This window comes from Bos grunniens, chromosome 2 (assembly GCF_055505025.1).
Source record: "Bos grunniens cultivar Pamir isolate PY7600 chromosome 2, Bosgru_T2T1.0, whole genome shotgun sequence".
Lineage (NCBI taxonomy): Eukaryota > Metazoa > Chordata > Mammalia > Artiodactyla > Bovidae > Bos > Bos grunniens.
In genome coordinates, this window is record NC_141166.1 from 107368050 (window position 1) to 107390949 (window position 22900).

The 22900-nt window shown below is 35.1% G+C and overlaps 1 protein-coding gene across 2 annotated transcripts in view; it reads left to right on the forward strand.

Moving 5' to 3' along the window:
* Window positions 1-22900, forward strand: part of XIRP2 (xin actin binding repeat containing 2) — a 693360-nt gene that overhangs the window by 155736 nt on the left and 514724 nt on the right. For both annotated transcript variants that reach the window (XM_086355933.1, XM_086355934.1), the window contains exon 2: window positions 15787-15838. In XM_086355933.1, coding sequence (XP_086212059.1) covers window positions 15787-15838 — 52 coding nt within the window. The remainder of the gene's footprint in view (window positions 1-15786; window positions 15839-22900) is intronic.

The window sequence follows — 22900 nt, forward strand, 5'->3', positions numbered from 1 at the left end:
GTATCATTTAAACTGTCAGTACTTGTTAAATCTGTCACTACTTAGGTTAAATCTGATCAGTTTAAATCTGAGTGTGAAAGCACTCTCAGAATCCCCTGCCCAAAGTTAAGACTTAAATAAATGAAAACAGAGTTGGGGTTTGAGGGCAAAAGAAAGACTAAGTGAAAGAAAGCATAAGCAACAGGAAGAGTATATGAAAATTCTGTAGTTTGTATCAGGATTACAAAGACCAGAGTGCATTTCACACACACACCCCTAAATGAAAATATAGATACCTGGGAAATTGTCAAGTATAAAAAAATAAAAGAATTTCATTAGATTCCATAATACATTTGATTTAAAAAGACAGAGATCCAACATGGAGAGAGAAGCTAAATTACTTTTTAAAAAGCAAGAGGTATAATGGGTGTCAAAATACAAATAAACAGAAAAGAGTCTCTTTATCGGAAAAGAAAATGCAGGTTTGGGAAATTTGATAACTAACTTACATAAATATTCATAAGTAGATAGTAAATTATGCAGAATCATCACTGTTTAAGAAAGCAAATTTTTTCTTATTTAATACTCTTTGTAGAAAAATATAGAAATCGTTACTTTATAAAAATATTGATTGAAGTTAAGTCTTTCTTATTCTTATAATACAAAACATAACTGATAAACCCACGGAACTTCTGAGCACTTAACATTTAAAATAAAATCAAAACTGAAAATGGCTTGAGTTTCTGTCCCTTTGCCTTTTTATCTCTTTAACCATGACTATGTCTCTTAATACCTTAGAATCTACTTTTCTCTGTATAAAATATGCAAAGTAATATCTACATTCTAGTGCAAATGAGATAATTTATATATGAAAAATCTTACATTGAAATAGAATATATATCTTGACATTGATTTATGGAGCTAAATTAATTTATTGACAAGAATCATCTCTATAACATAGTAACCCAAGTCAATCAATATTTTCTATTGATAGTAAATGTGAATGTATGAATTTTACTCATATCTCTGTAAATAGTTATACCAGTAGAAATTTGTTCTGCCACCTGAACATCTGTTCACATCTTCAACAAAGGATCATGGATTGGCTTTGGGAAATTCTCTCTTCCTCATTGGATATAGTATCAATGATACCATCTGTGAAGATACTCCAGATCCCTTTGGCCCTGGGTTAGACACATGACTTAAAATTGGCCAGTGAGCCATGCTTCCAGAAACTTTAACATTGAACAATGATTTTTAAAGAAATGAAACTAAACAACAATAACAACAATTTAAAAAAATTGAAAATAACTAGAATGTCTGTATTTCCAAAGTTGTGCCCTGAATAAACTGGTCTTTATTTCCTCCTCTTGAATTCTCAGTTCAGTTCAGTTCAGTCACTCAGTCGTGTCTGACTCTTTGTGACCCCATGGACTGTAGCACGCCAGGCCTCCCTCTCCATCCCAAACTCATGTCCATTGAGTCGGTGATGCCATCCAACCATCTCATCCTCTGTCGTCCCCTTCTCCTCTCACCTTCAATCTTTCCCAGCATCAGAGTCTTTTCCAATGAGTCAGTTCTTCACATCAGCTGGCCAAAGTATTGGAGTTTTCAGCTTCAGCATCAGTCCTTCCAATGAACACTCGGGACTGATCCCCTTTAGGATGGACTGGTTGGATCTCCTTGTAGTCCAAGGGACTCTCAGCCCTGTGTAGTTCTTTTTCCTATGGATGCTAAGTTCTAGTCCTTCAGCTTCTCCTGTGAGCCACTTCAAACCTTCCCCATATATTTCATTTTCAGTGAATTAGTCAGAGTTAGATTCTATTTCTAGCCCCCAAAGAAAGTAGTTGATAAATTGAATTTCTTCAGCTTGCTGCTGCTGCTGCTAAGTCACTTCAGTCATGTCCGACTCTGTGCAACCCCATAGATAGCAGCCCACCAGGCTCCCCCGTCCCTGGAATTCTCCAGGCAAGAATACTAGAGTGGTTGCCATTGCCTTCTCCATTCTTCAGCTTATAGATACATAATTTAACTACTATTTACAACATTAATCAGCTTTGACATTGTTAGTGGGAATGTAAATTGGTGTGCTACTATGGAGAACAGTGTGGAGACTTAAAAAAAATTAAGTAAATAAACATAGAGTTGCCATGTGATCCAGCAACCCTAATTTTCAATTGTGTAAAGAAACACAGTATAGTTATAATAGAGACAAAAATATGAGTATAGACATTCAGACCAGATTTCTACCAGAGCTTTGCTACATGCTCCTTCTCCTCTACCACCCCCCATCCCCGCCACTTTCTTTTTCTTCTGTTTAGTAATTACTATTCTGTGAAGGGAAAGTAGACTAGGAAAAACAATCTGAGAGAACTTCAATTTTTTTTTTTCATATAGGTATTTGACACTACTTAAAAAGTGGAGGTAAATTGTTAAGCCAGTATAATGCATCTCACTGATAAAGGTTTAGATTGTGTTAGCTATTCTAACTTGTGTGTGCCCCTATAACACAGTAATTTATTCTATACAGAATATATCTCTGTGTGCTCTAGAAGGAGAAAGATAACATAAAGATGAATATAATAAAAATGCTTTAGTTTATCAAATTATACTGGGGAGGAAAAAGGCTGTATCTATCATATCATCTTGCTGAGATGTCAGAAAAAGAAATCAGATACAATATAATTGCAAATAAGTAGAAGTTAATAATTGCATAAAATGCTCCTTTGTAAAAAATGATGATTAAGAAACAGAGATAGTTTGTAGCCACCTAGTTACATTATCATGTAGACTGTGAAAACTACAATTTTAATTTAATCATTGAATTAATGGGAGTAGTAGCTATTTCCTTTTATGTGCTCTATGCAGGACAAAAATATAATTTATTTAAGTTACCTCCAGTAATATAAGAAATATGCCCATGAATTGGGTTGCTGGATCATATGGCAACTCTATTTTTGTTTCTATTTTTTAGAAATCTCCACACAGTTCTTCATAGTGGCACACCAATTTACATTCCCACCAACAGTGTCAAAGGGTTTCATTTTCTCTACACTCTGTCCAGTGTTTATTATTTGTTTACTTTTTAATGATGCTAATCTGACCAGCGTGAGGTGGTACCTGATTGTAGTTTTGATTTGCATATCTCTAGTAATAAGGGTGTTTGCTATGACCAGTGCATTTTCTTGGCAAAACTCTATTAGTCCTTGCCCTGCTTCATTCCGTATTCCAAGGCCAAATTTGCCTGTTACTCCAGGTGTTTCGGAAGACTCTATACATGGACACCACCAGATGGTCAACACTGAAATCAGATTGATTATATTCTTTGCAGCCAAAGATGGAGAAGCTCTATACAGTCAGCAAAAACAAGACCAGGAGCTGACTGTGGCTCAGATCATGAACTCCTTATTGCCAAATTCAGACTTAAATTGAAGAAAGTAGGGAAAACCACTAGACCATTCAGGTATTACCTAAATCAAATCCCTTATGATATTACAGTGGAAGGGAGAAATAGATTTAAGGGCCTAGATCTGATAGATAGAGTGCCTGATGAACTATGGACTGAGGTTCGTGACATTGTACAGGAGACAGGGATCAAGACCATCCCCATGGAAAAGAAATGCAAAAAAGCAAAATGGCTGTCTGGGGAGGCCTTACAAATAGCTGTGAAAAGAAGAGAAGCAAAAAACAAAGGAGAAAAGGAAAGATATAAACATCTGAATGCAGAGTTCCAAAGAATAGCAAGAAGAGATAAGAAAGCCTTCTTCAGCGATCAATGCAAAGAAATAGAGGAAAACAACAGAATGGGAAAGACTAGGGATCTCTTCAAGAAAATCAGAGATCCCAAAGGAACATTTCATGCAAAGATGAGCTCGATAAAGGACAGAAATGGTATGGACCTAACAGAAGCAGAAGATATTAAGAAGAGGTGGCAAGAATACACAGAACAACTGTACAAAAAAGATCTTCACGACCCAGATAATCACGATGGTGTGATCACTGACCTAGAGCCAGACATCCTGGAATGTGAAGTCAAGTGGGCCTTAGAAAGCATCACTACGAACAAAACTAGTGGAGGTGATGGAATTCCAGTTGAACTATTCCAAATCCTGAAAGATGATGCTGTGAAAGTGCTGCACTCAATATGCCAGCAAATTTGGAAAACTCAGCAGTGGCCACAGGACTGGAAAAGGTCAGTTTTCATTCCAATCCCAAAGAAAGGCAATGCCAAAGAATGCTCAAACTACCGCACAATTGCACTCATCTCACACGCTAGTAAAGTAATGCTCAAAATTCTCCAAGCCAGGCTTCAGCAATATGTGAACTGTGAACTTCCTGATGTTCAAGCTGGTTTTAGAAAAGGCAGAGGAACCAGAGATCAAATTGTCAACATCCACTGGATCATAGAAAAAGCAAGAGAGTTCCAGAAAAACATCTATCTCTGCTTTATTGACTATGCCAAAGCCTATGCCTGTGTGGATCACAATAAACTGTGGGAAATTCTGAAAGAGATGGGAATACCAGACCACCTGATCTGCCTCTTGAGAAATTTGTATGCAGGTCAGGAAGCAACAGTTAGAACTGGACGTGGAACAACAGACTGGTTCCAAATAGGAAAAGGAGTTCATCAAGGCTGTATATTGTCACCCTGTTTATTTAACTTATGTGTAGAGTACATCATGAGAAACACTGGACTGGAAGAAACACAAACTGGAATCAAGAATGCCGGGAGAAATATCAATAACCTCAGATACGTAGATGACACCACCCTTATGACAGAAAGTGAAGAGGAACTCAAAAGCCTCTTGATGAATGTGAAAGTGGAGAGTGAAAAAGTTGGCTTAAAGCTCAACATTCAGAAAATGAAGATCATGGCATCCGGTCCCACCACTTCATGGGAAATAGATGGGGAAACAGTGGAAACAGTGTCAGACTTCATTTTTCTGGACTCCAAAATCACTGCAGATGGTGATTGCAGCCATGAAATTAAAAGACACTTACTCCTTGGAAGGAAAGTTATGACCGACCTAGATAGATGGAGGGTAGGGGAGGGAGGAGGGAGGAGGGTTCAGGATGGGGAACGCGGGTATACCTGTGGCGGATTCATTTCGATATTTGGCAAAACTAATACAATATTGTAAAGTTTAAAAATAATATAAAATTAAAAAAAAAAAAAAGCAGAGACATTACTTTGCCAACAAAGGTTTGTCTAGTCAAGGCTATGGTTTTTCCTGTGGTCATGTATGGATGTGAGAGTTGGACTGTGAAGAAGGCTGAGCACTGAAGAATTGATGCTTTTGAACTGTGGTGTTGGAGAAGGCTCTTGAGAGTCCCTTGGACTGCAAGGAGATCCAACCAGTCCATTCTGAAGGAGATCAGCCCTGGGATTTCTTTGGAAGGAATGATGCTAAAGCTGAAACTCCAGTACTTTGGCCACCTCATGCGAACAGTTGACTCATTGGAATAGACTCTGATGCTGGGAGGGATTGGGGGCAAGAGGAGAAGGGGACAACAGAGGATGAGATGGCTGGATGGCATCACTGACTGGATGGACGTGAGTCTCAGTGAACTCTGGGAGTTGGTGATGGACAGGGAGGCCTGGCATGCTGCGATTCATGGGGTCACAAAAAGTCGGACACGACTGAGCGACTGATCTGATCTGACTAATAAGGGATATTGAGCATCTTTTCATGTGTCTGTTGGCCATTTGTATATCTTCCTTGGGGAAGGGACTTGTTAGGTGTTCTGCCATTTTTGATTGAGTGTTTTTTGTTATTGAGTTGTATGAGCGGTTTGTGTATTTTGGAAATGTATTCTCTTGTCAGTTGCATCATTTGCAAATATTTTCTCCCAGTCCATAGGTAGTCTTTTTATTCATGGTTTCCTTTGCTGTGCAGAATCTTATGAAAACTATAATTTGAAAAGGTACATGCATCCCTGTGTTCCTTGAAAAGATGTTGAAACAACCTAAATGTCTATCAGCAGATGAATGAATAAAAATGTGGTATGTATACACAGTGGAATACTACTCAGTCCTAAAAACAACAAAATACATGTGCAGCAACATGAATGGACCTAGAGGTTATCATACTAACTGAAGGCAGAAAGAGGAAGAAGAATACTGTATGATACCAACTATATGGGGAATAAAGTATGATACAGATGAATCTATTTATAAAAGAGAAATAGGTTCACACATATGGAGAATAGACTTGTGGTTGCCAAGGGGAAAGAGGGCATGGGGAGACCTGGATTGGGAGTTTTGGATTAGTTGATGCAAGCCAGATAATTTCGGATCAGATCAGTCACTCAGTCTTGTCCGACTTTTTGCGACTCCATGAATTGCAGCATGCCAGGCCTCCCTGTCCATCACGAGCTCCCGGAGTTCAGTCAGACTCACATCCATAAAGTCAGCGATGCCATCCAGCCATCTCGTCCTCTGTCATCCCCTTCTCCTCCTGCCCCCAGTCCCTCCCAGCATTAGAGTCTTTTCCAGTGAGTCAACTCTTCGCATGAGATGGCCAAAGTACTGGAGTTTCAGCTTTAGCATCATTTCTTCCAAAGAAATCCCAGGGCTGATCTCCTTCAGAATGGACTGATTGGATCTCCTTGCAGTCCAAGGGACTCTCAAGAGTCTTCTCCAACACCACAGTTCAAAAGCATCAATTCTTCGGCGCTCAGGTTTCTTCACAGTCCAACTCTCACATCCATACATGACCACAGGAAAAACCATAGCCTCGAACCTTTGTTGGCAAAGTAATGTCTCTGCTTTTGAATATGCTATCTAGGTTGGTCATAACTTTCCTTCCAAGGAGTAAGTGTCTTTTAATTTCATGGCCTCAGTCACCATCTGTAGTGATTTTGGAGCCCAGAAAAATAAAATCTGACACTATTTTCACTGTTTCCCCATCTATTTCCCCAAGCCATTATATATATATAATGGACAGACAACAGGGTCCTACTGTGTAGCACAGGGAACTATAATGTCCTGTAATAAACTATAATGGAAAGAAATATGAAAAAGTATATTATATATGTGTATATATGTATATGTATAACTGAATCACTTTATTGTACAGCAGAAATTAACACAACATTGTAGATAAGCTACACTTTAGTAAAATAGATTTTAAAAAATAAAGGGAAAAAAGTAAATATGACTGAAGAATGAAAAGGGTACATCATTACTATAGAGTATATTAAGACAATACTGCAAAAATTGTATGTCAAAAATTTGAAAAATGAAATGGAAAAAATTGCTCAAAAATATGACTGACTTAAATCTCTAAATTGTTGTTGTTTCGGAGACTTAAATAATTCAAATCGAGCAAATAATTGTCAATCATCTGCTAGACCTGCTTGGAGAGATAATGTTCAATAAAAAAGTAATAGGACAGTGACTTCTCGTTCTCTATATTCTCCTGAGTGTCTGATACAGAGCAGACAACTGGTAGATGCTCATGTCTATTTCTTGGCTAGTCTTGTCAAAGTACTGACTTGAGAGGTCCACACAAAGTTATTTTGATTACATCTAAAAATGATTTTCAGAATAGTCCTTTAGGAGAAACTGAGATACTGAATAGTGAACAGACACAAAAATTTTTAAATATTACACTTTCTTTTTGAACTTTTTATTTAAAAAAAAAAACAACTTTGAACATACATTTTACTCAATGTTTGTACATATGCTGTTTTGAAAACAAGAACTATTCAAAGGTACCTGATACTGAGCTTTAAAAAGTTACTTTGGGATATTTTGTAAGAAAATATTTTAGCTCAGTGAAAACAGCGTCCCAACAGAGAAAAGGTTAGAAGGAACTGTGAAAAATGTTTGGGGATGTTCTGTACTTAAATGTAATTTATTATGCAACCAGGCTGCCTGATTTCACAGAACTGGAAAAGGACATAATATCCTTCACATTTATTTCTGCTGCTATTAAACTAGCTTCTCAAATTTCTTTCCAGCAAATCCGAACAGGGTTGCTTGTCAAACTGTGTTATTGATGAGGGTGAAGCACATAACAAAAAACAAGCTAGATAAATAGATTAACATAAATAATCACTTAAGCATTTTATCATTTGTCATAGGAACCTGAATTAATATTTTTATTTGATATATGATATTATGTCTAAATGCAGAAAAAACAATAACAACAAAAAGCACTAGTTTTATTTGCACCAAATGACTGTTACCTCCATATGGTATTAATCAAAGCACCACTTAGTATATTTTTTTGTATGGTTAAGTTTTTGAGGATGGCAATTAATTTCAAATGCACATATTGTTTGTATTTTATTATAGTATTGAATTTGAATTTTGCATTATTTACATTTTGAATTTTATTGTTATATTATTATTTTAATATAAATTGTTAGAATCTCTTTCAAAATTCATGCCTGTATCTGTCTTTAACACAAAGTCTAAAATATTATAGTAAAGCTTTTTCATATGCTCCCAGTAAGACACTTTCCATTTACATAGGACCAATATTGAAGTTCTAATGTAAAATATTAAGTCTTTTTTTGTTTTTTGACTGTTGAGGAAACCTTGTTAAGTGTGTAAACATATTTTCTGAAATTTATCAAAAAATTCCACTTAATTTTGAACTAGGTATTGTTAAAGAAAAATTATAAATATTTTTATAAAAGAACGTTTTAGCGTTCCATATTAGGCTTTTAATCTCATGGCAATAACTTTGTGGTGTTAGTTTGGTTATTTATTTTGAAATTTAAAAAGAGTCATAAAATAATGCATTAAGTTTGGGATACACATATATTTTCAAATATAAATGAAATAATTTGTTATATTATTGAATGATTGCTTATTATTGATCTGATTAACAGAAGAACCAGTGAGAAAGTATTTTTAAGTTGATTTCATATGAAAACTGAACCTTTCCTTATACTGGGGAAATGTATTATAATTGTAAATTATGTCATCAAAATCTAAGGAAGGTGTGCAAAAATGTCTTATAAACATAAGAAACCACTCCTGTTTGAAGAACATGTCAAATATTATAATATGACTCTTTTGTCTCTGAGGTATATTTTGATGTATTTTGAAACCAAAATGATTGCAAAAAAATAAATAAATAAAGTTGAGTTTTCACTGTTTACAAACATCTTCCCTGGACTTCAAAGTAAGAGATTGACATACTGCAAATGATAATTCTACAGAGCTCTTGCTTCCCATAAATTAACATTTAAAATGTAACCTTGAAGAAAGTAATCATTTTAGATATTACTGTTTAAGGGCACATGGTCACAATATCTAAGACTAAGGTGGTTTATTAAGGTGAATAGATGTGATAGAAGATTTATAGTCATGGGATCCCCTGCCCGCCATAGCCTTTATCATCTCAGTATACCTTATTTTCTGAATTTATAAAAATAGAGCTTATCTGTGGATGTAAAGCTGAGACTTTGAGCAGATGTCAAATAGAAGGTGCCATGGGACAGAAAAAAATTATTATTCAGAGAAAATTGTATCTTTTTCACTTTGCCATTTATCTTTTTCTGCCCATCAATTGTTAAGTAATAGAAAGTAGGGAAAATGTTGTTGTTTTCAGCATACTGATGATTTTATTCTGTTGGTCTTAAGTTTCTCTTGGCTGTTGCTCCCCTTAATCTTTTTTATTTCTCTCTGTCATCTTTCTCACCAAGCAAATAATGTAGGAAACCACAGAGGTCTACTCTAATTATATAAAAATTTTATATAGGTTATAGTAATGTGTAAGGATATGAATAAAAGTTAGACTTATATAGGCATCACTCATAACAGTAAATCTGTAAAGACTATCAAGATTGTACTTGCTGTGTAAAAATGGTGTTAACACCACCCTTATGGCAGAAAGTGAAGAGGAACTCAAAAACCTCTTGATGAAAGTGAAAGTGGAGAGTGAAAAAGTTGGCTTAAAGCTCAACATTCAGAAAACGAAGATCACGGCATCGGGTCCCACCACTTCATGGGAAATACATGGGGAAATAGTGGAAACAGTGTCAGACTTTATTTTTCTAGGCTCAAAAATCACTACAGATGGTGATTGCAGCCATGAAATTAAAAGACGCTTACTCCTTGGAAAGAAAGTTATGACCAACCTAGATAGCATATTGAAAAGCAGAGACATTACTTTGCCAACAAAGGTTCATCTAGTCAAGGCTATGGTTTTTCCTGTGGTCATGTATGGATGTGAGATTTGGACTGTGAAGAATGCTGAGCACCGAAGAATGGATGCTTTTGAACTGTGGTGTTGGAGAAGACTCTTGAGAGTCCCTTGGACTGCAAGGAGATCCATCCAGTCCATTCTGAAGGAGATCAGCCCTGGGATTTCTTTGGAAGAAATGATGCTGAAGCTGAAACTCCAGTACTTTGGCCACCTCATGCAAAGAGTTGACTCATTGGAAAAGACTCTAATGCTGGGAGGGACTGGGGGCAGGAGGAGAAGGGGACGACAGAGGATGAGATGGCTGGATGGCATCGCTGACTCGATGGACGTAAGTCTCAGTGAACTCCGGGAGTTGGTGATGGACAGGGAGGCCTGGCGTGCTGCGATTCATAGGGTCGCAAAGAGTTGGACACGACTGAGCAACTGATCTGATCTGATCTGATATCTTTATTTATGAAAGTACCTGAAACATCTATGAGAACTGAAAATGTGCAGTTCCTACAACCGACACTTACATGACTAGGAATCTACTCTAGAGTATACTTATATGTCAGATGAGACAGATTCAAAGATGGCCATTTCTGTCTGGAGAGTGTAGAAAAATACTAGAAAAAGTGACACATGTGCTAGTTGATAAATAAATGAATAAAAAGTGATATATACATATAAATATTTTAAATTTACTCATTTATAAAATTTAGCTGTATAGTTCAGTGCATAAAAATCTTTAAGACATTATGGAGTGAACAAAGTGAGTTGCATAAAAAGCATGTTATCCTTCATGTAAATTAATGAAAATGCTTAGAACAAAACTATGTACTTGCTAAGGATACATATATAAAGTTTTGAGAAAGGGAGTAGAAGGATGAATCATAAGCACATAGCAGTGGAAACTTCTAAACAGATTTCCAGTAGATAGGACTTGAAGAAGGAGCCAAGGAAGCGTTACATTCTGCTGTCTTTAACAGTTTATATTAGCAACATGTTAATGGTCTTTGTACAATTTTTAATAGATATCATGTAGAATTATATTCAACTGTATGTGACATAAAACCGAGAAATTGTGGTTTAAAGAAGACAGAAGTTGATTTCTCTATCACGTGAAAGAGGTAGGTTACCAGGGCTGGTATGGTGACATCATGGTGGCACCCAATCACCAAATTTCCTTCTCAGCTATTTTGAGAATTTTTATGTCAAGTCATGATCCAAAATGGTTTTTGGAGCCTTAGTTGTCATTTTTGCATTCTAAGCCAGTAGCAGGAAAAAGGGTTCAAAAAAACATCTCCATTCTTTTCAGGGATACAGACTAACTTTCATTTCTATCTCTTTAGCCAAATTTAGTTGTATGGTACCACTCAATGCTAGAGATACTGAGACATGTAACATTCTAGCTTGTTCAGATTAAACATAGGAGAGAATGGATGTAGGAAATCAATTTGCATTCTTTTAAAAAATTAATTAGCTTATTTTAATTGGAGGATAATTATTTTACAATACTGTGATGGTTTTTGCCATACATCAACATGAATCGGTACACATGATGTGTACCCCCTTCATGAACTCCCCTCCCATCTCCCTCCTCACACTATCCCTCTGGGTTGTCCCAGACACTGGCTTTGGGTGCCCTGCTTCATGCATCAAACTTGGACTGGTCATCTGTTTTACCTATGGGACTATACATGTTTCAGTGCTATCCTTGTCTTCTTCCACTTAGTCCAAAAGTCTGTTCTTTACATCTGTGTCTCCTTTGCTGCCCTACATGGTAGGATCATTGTTACTGTCTTTCTAAATTCCATATATATATGTTAATATACAGTATTTGTCTTTCTCTTTCTGACTTACTTTCCTCTGTATAATAGGCTCCAGTTTCATCAACCTCATTAGGACTGACTCAAATGTGTTCCTTTTTATAGCTGAGTAATGTTCCATTGTGTATATGTACCATGACTTCCTTATCCATTTGTCTGCCAGTGGACTTCTAGGTTGCTTCCATGTCCTAGCTATTGTAAATGGTGCTGCAGTGAACACGGGTACGTGTGTCTCTTTCAGTTCTGATTTCCTCAGAGTATATGCCCAGAAGTGGGATTGCTGAGTCATATGGCAATTCTATTCCCAGTTTTTTAGGGAATCTTCATACTGGTTGTAACAGTTTGCATGCCCACCAACAGTGTAAGAGGGTTCCCTTTTTTCCACACCCTTTCCAGAATTTATAGTTTGTAGATTTTTTGATGATGGCCATTCTGACTGATGTGAGATAATACTTCATTGTGGTTTTGATTTGCATTTCTCTAAAAATGAATGATATGAGCATCTTTTCATGTGTTTATTAGCCATCTGTATGTCGTCTTTTGTTTAGTTCTTTGGCCCATTTTTTGATTGGATTGTTCATTTTTCTGGTATTAAGCTGCATGATCTGGTTGTATATTTTGGAGATTAATTATTTGTGAGTTGTTTCATTTGCTATTATTTTTTGCCGTTTTGAATGCTGTCTTTTCACCTTGTTTCTAGTTTCCTGTGCCATTCTAGGAATGGCACTCGAACACCAAATTTTAGAAATTTTAAGTTCTTCTCTTTCCTGCATGCTGAAAGACCACTTTGAATTAATTAAATTGAAGCAATGAAACCATGTCTATGATAATTATAATACAACTTATATTTTCAGTATTCAGTCACCAATAATACTTTTAAACTTAAAAGAATTGTGCAAAAAATTTTAAGTTTAATTAGGTCCCATTTGTTTATTTTTATTTCCATTACTCTGGGAGTGGGTCATAGAGGGTTCTTGCTGTGATTTATGTCAGAGAGTGTTCTGCCTATGTTTTCCTCTAAGAGTTTTATAGTTTCTGGTCTTATATTTAGGTCTTTAATCCATTTTGAGTTTATTTTTGTGTTTGGTGTTAGAAAGTGTTCTAGTTTAATTCTTTTTCAGGTGGTTGACCAGTTTCCCAGCACCACTTGTTGAAGAGATTCTTTTCTCCACTGTATATTTTTGCCTCCTTTATCAAATATGTGTCCATAGGTGCATGGATTTATCTCTGGACTTTCTGTTTTGTTCCATTGATCTATATTTCTCCTTGTCCTAGTACCATACTTTCTTGATGACTGTAGCTTTGTGATTTGGCTATTTGAGGTCTTTTGTGTTTCCATACAAATTGTGAAATTATTTGTTCTAGTTCTGTGAAAATACTGTTCTTAACAATGGAGATTCAGATGGGGAAGTGAGAAAGAGCCTGTGCACCAGGAGAGAAGGAGGGATTCAAAAGGAATAGTAGTTGAATTTGAGTGTAGAGATATAGAATGCTACTTTTTAAAAATACGTACATTTTATATTAAATATTCATAGTTAAAAGTATTCAAATTTTCTTGGTTTTTCTTTAAAATAATTATCAGCCCAATCTCATTAGCAATGTTTCATCTATAAAATATAAATAAGACCACTTACAACATATACCAGACAGTTTTCATAGTCACTGGGGCTTGAAGTGAGAAGCCATCAGTGCAAATGCTGCTTCCAGGTATGGATGGTCACCAGCAATGTATGCTACAGACACCTCAAGTTCTAAAAGGTGCCTCCAAATAAGTCTGTCCCTGAGAGAGTTTATTTGATTTATACTCCTTTTGAAGATGATCAGGAGAGGAAGAGTTATTGGTGATTGAATACTGAAAGTATGAGTTGTATTATAATTATCATAAATACAATATGGTTTCACTGCTTCCATTTAATTAATTCAAAGTGGTCTTTCAGCATGCGGTAAAGGAAAGAATTTAAAATTTCTAAAATTAGCTGTTCAAGTGCCATTCCCAGAAGGGCATTACCAAGTATATTCTTTTGAGTTTAATTAGTGCTATGGCTCTGATATGGCAGGTAGAACATCACTGTGGAGAGACGTGCTTCTTTGCAGCCACTTAAACACAAGGTGGATGCTTAAACACAAAGTGGATTGCCATTATAAATTTCAGAATTTCATCTCTTCATTTCCTCCTCTTTTCCCAAATACTCAAAGGCACTGTGAAAAATATACATTGAGATTATAGATTTGGTTGTGAATGACATCAAATGGTGGTTTTTGTTGGCTTGTTTCTGCTTTACATCTCTCCCTCTCCCTGCCTTTCCCTCTCTCCCTCCCATATCTCTTTCCAGTAAGTTAGACATTACAGATACAGCTAAACTCATTTCCCATGACATATTTCCCTTCTCTCACTCTCCTAAAGTTTACTATTCCAGAAAAAAAGAATGGTACTTTGTGTATTTACATAAATAATGAAATCATAAACCTATCTTTTCCAATAAACATATCCTTGGTTTATTTTTACTTATTATGCTTTAGAAATGCAACTATGTTGATTCATGTAGACCTAGCAAGATTACTTGATTTAGTAGTTGCTCTTTTCAAAAAGAAACGTGTTTTTGTATTCATCTTTTTATTGAAAATAGTATATGTAAATGTAAAATTTATAACAAGGTCCTTGTTATAAATTCTTATGCATCTTTTCCAGTATCCTTTATTTAGCCAGTCTCCTGTTTAGTATTAGATTGTATAATTACAAATCTGGTACTTTCACAGTAATAGATTTTGACAGCTTTTTATGTAACATGATTTTGTGTAACTAGAATGTTTTCCAGTCTGTAAGTTAGTCAGAAACCTCACCACTTTCTTGTATAACATTTTTGATTTTTGATCAGTGACAGTTTCCTCTTGTTTATGTACATATTCCATTATTTCATGAATACTTTCCACTATTTACAGTCAAAGCCTAGTTTATTGATCCAATATAGTATACTGTTGTTTTCATTCCAAATCATCTCTGTTAATCACTTAAGTATATTTTAAAGGGATTTGATGTTGTACAGTTTGAATATACTATATAGGGCCTGTACATCTAGTTAAGATTATAATTCATTTTATTAGACAATAGTTAATTCAATAGATTTATCTGAACAAAAACATCTTGTTGATAACATACCAGCAGATACTGCACCCAAAAGTAAAATTCTATATAATCAAATTAACAAATCAGGATAATTGTTAAGTAGTAATTTAACATCTAGTAATATAACCAACTAGCTCAAAATAGTCTCAAAAATGTAAACTGAAATTGAAATATATATCTGTCTCTGTATATATTTTTAACCTGAATGTTATGTAACAAGTAAACAAATTAATGTAAATTCTGGTTTAAAAAATAAGAACTCTGGAGGTACTGAATCTCAATATTTTCCATGAAATATTGATTAAAAACATTTATTAAACTCCTGGTGAATATGTATGCAGCACTTAATTATGTTTAGTGGTGAAAAAACATATTCTAGCCCACAAGGAATCTATGATTAACCATGAACATAAAATTAACTAAGGAAATACTTGAGAAGTAACAGTGATATAGTGAAAATTCTTAAATTATGTTATGCTGAATTATTGGTATAAGTTCTTTCACCTAAAAGAATTTCTAGTTAACTGAAGTATTGAAATGGCAATTATGTTTAATCATTTAGATGAAAACCATATGTAAAGGAGGGCATGTTTTCTAAACAGAATATTCTGTGCAATTTTACTTCCAGTTATTATATTTGCTATAATGAAATAACTTTTCTGTTTGCTTTTGTGATGTCAGTACATCTGCTTTTGTTTTCCCACTACAGAGTGCTGAGGACAATATGCCTAGTATGTGTTCCCCACACTGTTCTGCACAAGGTAAAAATGCTTAAAAATGTTAAATGGAACAGTCGAGATTTTTAGAGAGAATGGTCTATGGTTTAAAAAGTTTGGGAGACAATATATTAAGTAAAAGTAGCTATACTTGTTTTAGAATCACTTTCCACCCATAAAATGTTAAAACTTTGAAGATGAGCTTTTGGTTTGCATCATTTCACTAACTTTATTAGATCATAAAACTCATGTCTTCATCTTCAATATGCTAGTGTTCCACAAACACAATTTTGGAAATACTGGCACTATATATTGTCCTCCACTTATACACAGGTGATTACCTTACCACTTTGAATCCTATATTTATAAACATTTTTATATTAAAAATAAAAATAATTTAAAAATTTAAAATGATTCAGATTATTTTAGGTTCTTTAGATTTTCATATAAATGTTCAAATCAGTCTGTCAATTTGTGCAAAAACTCCTGGTGGTATTTTGATTGGTAATACAATGAATCTGTAATTCAGTTTAGGGAGAATAGACATCTTAATAATATTGAATCTTTTGATCTACGAACATAGAATAGGTATCGATTAAATTGCCTTTAATTTCTCACAGTAATGTTTTGTGCTTTTTAGGTCTTAGTCATCTTTTGTTAAATGTATTCCTATAAATGTCATGTTTTATGATAATCTTATAGTGTCATTTAAATTTTTAATTGCCTTGTATAAATAAATGCAATAAATTTTTTTTTTGGCTTCGTATCTGTAATCATGCTAATTTTACTTAATAAGTCTAGATTTTTATTATTTTGGTAGAGTCCTTAAGACTTTCTATGTAAGCAAGTATGTGGGTATAAACAGATTTATTCTTTCCCAAAATTGTTGCTGTATTTCACTGTCAAAATTCATTACAGTACAATATCTATAAAAAGTTGGAGTGGACAGTTTTGCATAGTTCCTGGTCTTCCAGAGTAATCATGCAATATTTCACCATAAAGATGTAGGTATTTTGTTTTTTGTTGTTAGATACCCTCTATCAAATTAAGGACATTCTTTTATTTTTCAAGTGAGCTAAGAACTTTTTTAGTGCATGGATATTGAATTTTGTCAAAGGCTTTGTCTGTACCTATTAAGCTGATTATGAGCTTTATCCTTTGTTCTATTAATGGGGCAAATTACATTATTGATTTTTACTTATTACACTAATTTTGCATCCCTGCAATAATTCCCAGTTGATCACAATGTGTTTTTCTTTTATATATATTTGTGTTTGATTTTCTGATATTTTGCTTCTATGTTTATAAGGGCTGTTGTTACGTAATTTTTTGGTAGTGTTTTGATAAGAATTTGTATCAGTATTGTGCTGGTATCACACAGTAAGTTGGTAAGTTTCTTGCTCTTGTCTGTTTTTTCAAGGGGGGTTAAATGATTGATAGTATTTTTTTTTTCCTTAAATGTCTGACAAATTTACCAAAGCAAGTATTTGCCTTCAGAGCTTTCATTTAGGTTGTATTTTTAATTATGAGTTTGATTACTTGTACTGGTAGAATACTACTTTGGGTTATCTCTTTTATTCTTCACTAGTTTTAATAACTTATTTTTCAAAGAATTGTCCTTTTCATTTAACTTTCAAGTGTATTCACATAATACTATTTATAATATTCTCATTTAATGATTTTAGATTCTATAGTAATATTACATTCTGCTTTCCTACTATTGGCTTTTTGTGTTATTTTTGTATTTCTTTATCTGCCTTCCTATATGCTTAATTGATTTTATTAATCTTCCCAGAGAACCAAATTTTGACTTTATTAATTCTAATATGTATTTTGTTTTCATTGATTTCTTCTTTTCTACTTGTTTTTTTTTTAATTCCTACTGACTCTGATTCTAATTCATTTTTAATCTAGCTTCTTAATTTATAAATCTTGATAATTTATTATAAATCTTTTTCCCTTTAAAATATAGATATCTAAAGTAAAAAATTTCCTTAAGTTCTACTTCAGTTACAAATCGCACAGTTTTCTGTTTGCATTTTCATTATCATTTTCTACAGAATATTTTGTTTTCTCATGAACTTTTTTTTTAATCAATTACTTTCTTTATTGTTTTTCAATCAGTGACTAACGTCAAGTATCATCACATCACTGGCAGTAAATGACTATTTCTGCTATGAAAATAGAAGTGTTTTGCATGTTTTGTGTGTGTGTGTTTGATTTACCAAAAGAGTAGATAATTAAAAGATATCAGTAGGAATTTGAAACTACTGGCCTGGTTTGGGGATAAATGGGGGTGGAATATTAAGGGGTATAGAAATAAGGCTCTATAAAAGAAATTATATTGATATGTGGACTTATATCATTAGTCATGATTTAATATCCTAACAAGGCCACCCTGGAGCCACTCTTGATGTGCTACTGTTGAGCAGAAGCCCATGTATAGTGTCCATTCCTGCCCTTATTCCTGCTCTACTTACAGCCTGTCATAGGACTGTCACACAATATCAGCAACAGAGGGCTGAGGAAGAAAAGAGGCTGGCTCCTCTACTGTCCTATTGTCCATTTAGTGTTTATTGTTTAATAATGTTCTATTGTTTTTATTCCTCAGTATATCAAATGCAAATATTAATCTTTGTTTAAAATATGATGCCTATCCAAATATCTTAATACCATTTATTAAAGTTTCTATTTTCACCATAAATATGAAGTACAATCTTGATTATATTATAGGTTTCTAAATGTAGTTTTTGTCATTTTTTAATTTGTCTTTTCTAATAGCCTGTCTACACAATGCCATTTTTAAATTTTAAAACGTTTAAGTTCCCTATCATTACAGACTAAGTAGCTTTAAGCATCAATGTACAAGTTTTAAAGCACACATTAATACAACACCAGTAACAACAATTTTATATTTGTTTCATCATCTATCACCTCCACTGTATAATCTTAAGGGATTTGATTTAAGTCATACCTGAATGATCTAGTGTTTTCCCCTACTTTCTTCGATTTAAGCCTAACTTTTGCAATAAAGAGCTCATGGTCTGAGCCACAGTCAGCTTTAGGTCTTGTTTTTGCTGACTATATAGAGCTTCTCCATCTTCAGCTGTAAAAAATATAATCAATCTGATTTGGTATTGATTATCTGGTGATGTCCACGTGTAGAGACATCTCTCATGTTATTGGAAGAGGTTGTTTGCTTTGACAAGTGTGTTCTTTTGGCAAAACTCTGTTATCTTTGCCCTGTTTCATTTTGTACTCCAAGGCCGAACTTGCCCATTACTCCAGGTATCTCTTGACTTCCTACTTTTGCATTCCAATTCCCTGTGATGAAACAGACATCTTTTTTTGTGTTAGTTCTAGAAAGACTTGTAAATCTTCATAGAACTGTTCAGCTTCTTTGGCAATAGTGGTTGGGGCATAGACTTGGATTACTGTGATATTGAGTGGTTTGCCTTGGAAATGAACTGAGATCATTCTGTCATGTTTAAGATTGTACCAAAGCACTGTATTTCAGACTCTTTTGTTAACTATGAGAACTACTCCATTCCTTCTAAGGGTCTTGCCCACAGTGGTAGATATAATGGTCATCTGAGTTAAAGTTGCCCATTCCCATCCATTTTAGTTCACTAAAATGTTGATGTTCCCTCTTACCATCTCCTTTTTGACCATGTCCAATTTGCCTTGACTCATGGACCTAACATTCCAGATTCCTATGCAATATTGTTCTTTACAGCATCGGACTTTACATTCACCTCCAGACACATCCATAACTGAGCATCATTTCTGCTTTGGCCCAACTGGTTCATTCTTTCTGAAGGTATTTGTCCTCTCTTCCCCAGTAGCCTTTTGGACGCCTATTGACCTGGGGGCTTATCTTCTGTTGTCATATATTTTTGCCTTTTCAGCTGTTCATGGGGTTTTTGATGCAAGGATAGTAAAGTGGTTTGCCATCCCCTTCTCCAAAGGACCACGTTTTATCAATGGTAGACAGAGTGCCTGAAGAACTATGGAGAGAGGTTCATAATATTGCACAGAAGGCAGTAACCAGAAGCATCCAGAAGAAAAAGAAATATAAAAAGGCAAAATGGTTGTCTGAGGAGGCCTTACATATATAGCTGAGAAAAGAAGCGAAAGGCAAAGAGAAAGATATACCCAACTGAATGCAGATTTCCAGAGAATAGGAAGGAGAGGTAAGACAGCCTTCTTAAGTAAACAATGCAAAGAAATAGAGGAAAACAATAGAATGTGAAAGACTAGATATCTCTTCAAGAAAGCTGGAGATACCAAGGGAGCATTTCATGCAAAGATGAGCATAATAAAGGACAGAAACAGCAAGGACTTAAAAGAAGCGGAAGTAAAGAATAGGTGGCAAGAATACACAGGAGAACTGTACAAAAAATGTCTTAATGACCCAGATAACCATGATGGTGTAGTCACTTATCTAGAGCCAGACATCCTGGAGTGTGAGTCAAGTGGGCCTCAGGAAGCATTACAATAAACAAAGCTAGAAGATATGATGGAACGCCAGCTGAACTATTTCAGTTCCAAAAAGATGCTGCTGCTAAAGTGCAGTAGTCAACATGCCAGAATGGTCACAGGACTAGAAAAATTCAGTTTTCATTCCAGTTCCAAAGAAAGACAATGCCAAAGAATGTTCAAACTACTGGACAATTGCACTCATTTCACTTGCTAGCAAAGAAATGCTCAAAATCTTTCAAGCTAGACATCAAAAGCCTATGAACTTAGAACTTCTAGATGTACAGGCTGGATTTAGAAAAGGCAGAGGAAGCAAAGATCCAATTGCCAGTATCCGTTGGATCATAGAGAAAGTTAGGGATATCCATAAAAATATCTATTTCTGCTTCATAGACTATGCTAAACCTTTGACTGTGTGGATCACAATGAACTCTGGAAAGTTTTTAAAGAGTTGGGAATACCAGTCCACCATACCTGCCTCCTGGGAAACTTGTGTGTAGGTCAATATGCAACTGTTAGAACCGGACATGAAACAATAGACTGGCTCAAAATTAGGAAAAGGGTGTGTCAAGGCTGTGGATTGTCACGCTCCATATTTAATTTATATGCAGAATACATCACGTGAAATGCCAGGTTGGATGAATCACAAGCTGGATTCAAGATTGCCAGGAGAAATATTAACAACCTCAGATATGCAAATGATACTACTCTAATGGCAGAAAGTGAAGAACTAAAGAGCCTCTTGATGAGGGAAAAAGAGGAAAGTGAAAAAACTGGCTTAAAACTCAACATTCAAAAAATGAAGATCATAGCATCTGGTCCCATCACTTCATGGGAAGTAGGTAGGGAGAAAATGGAGACAGTAGCAGATTTTATTTTCTTGGGCTTAAAAATCTGCAGATAGTGACTGCAGCCACAAAATTAAAAGACCCTTGCTCCTTAGAAGAAAGTTATAATCCTAGACAGTGTATTATAAAGCAGACATCACTTTGCTGCCAAAGATCTATATAGTCAAAGCTATGGTTTTTCCAGTAATCATGTATGGATGTGAGAGTTGGACCATAAAGAAGGCTGAGTGCCAAAGAATTGATGCTTTTGTATCATGGTGATGGAGAAGACTCTAGGGAGTCCCTTGGAGAGCAAGGAGATCAAACCAGTCAATCCTAAAGGAAGTCAACCCTGAGTATTCATTGGAAAGACTGGTGCTGAAAGCTGAAGCTCTAATACTTTGGCCACCTGATGCAAAGAGCTGACTCCTTGAAAAAGACTTTGATGCTGGGAAAGACTGAGGGCAGGAGGAGAAGGATGAGATGTTTGGATGGTATCACTGACTCAATGGACCTGAGTTTAAGTAAACTCAGGGAGATAGAGAAGTACAGGGAAGCCTGGCATGCTGCAGTCCATGGGGTCACAAAGTGTTGGACTTGACTTAGCGACTGAGCAACATCACCATCTATAATTAAATCAGACTTTAAAATAATAGGTGCAAACTTTTTAATGAAAAAAGAAGTAACAGTCCTGATAACAGGCTTTCTACTAGTTAACGATTTCTTTATAAAAAGAAGTTTTGTTACTAACATCTCATGTATATTCCCTCTGTGTTTTTTTTGTTCTAATATATTTTTGTCTAGAAGTAAGTTAACAACTCCAAAATTAAAGCTAAGTTTTATTGCCTTAAGGCCCCTGATTCATCTAACTTCATCTGGCATCACTTTTTTCCTCCTGCAGTTAATAATTGAATATGATAAAATAGAAGGTAGAAATAAATTAGAATACTAATAGTTTCTTTGAATTCAAAAATATGCAAGAAAGGGATAAACAATTGATATTATTCAGAAACCTGATTGTTAATGTGGCAGATTGTTCATTACATGTTGAAAAACCTTTCTCTTTGTTGTTTCTGTGAAGATCTGATTTTTCAACTGACAGAGATGCATTCTTTTTTCCATCCCAGAGATAAATCATCATCAGTCTAAACCTGTCAAAGTGATCTCAATCTCTTTGGTCTAGTGAGGAACACTGTTATATAAGCAGAGTGTTCTAGAGAGCTTCTGAGGTTTCCTCTTCATGAGAGGAGAAGTATACTTGCTAGTCCCATCTCTTTTCTTTCCTTTCTTCCTTGACTTAAGGTATGATGCCTGAAGTTGTGGTAGCCAACTTGAATCTTAAGGGAAAGCCCCAGAGATCACAGCACAAAGAGCATTACCATCCCAGAGATAACATTATTGATCTAATGAGCTGATCACTATAGGAAACTAGCTTTAGGGGAAGAATCATTATGGAACTGAAAATGACTCCAAAGCATACACTTGTGTTTCCTCCCATTTTTGTAGCCTACCTTATTTAAGCATATGATACTGACAGGTCTATTGCAAAAATATTTCGAATAGTAGATTCTGAAGTCTTCAGAAATTTGATGCCAACTCTTCTGTATGATTTTCTCAGAGCACAGAACACAGACCACCCTGTTGTCTTAGTATTTAAGCATCTGGGTTGGTCCTCTCTCATGGTCCCCAAGGATTCCTGCCATCTGGTATTTATGCGTGTATGTATGCCTTTGAATGTGAACCAGGCTTAGTGACTTGCTTCTGTCAAGTAGGATGCAGTAGAAGTGATGGGTTGTCATTT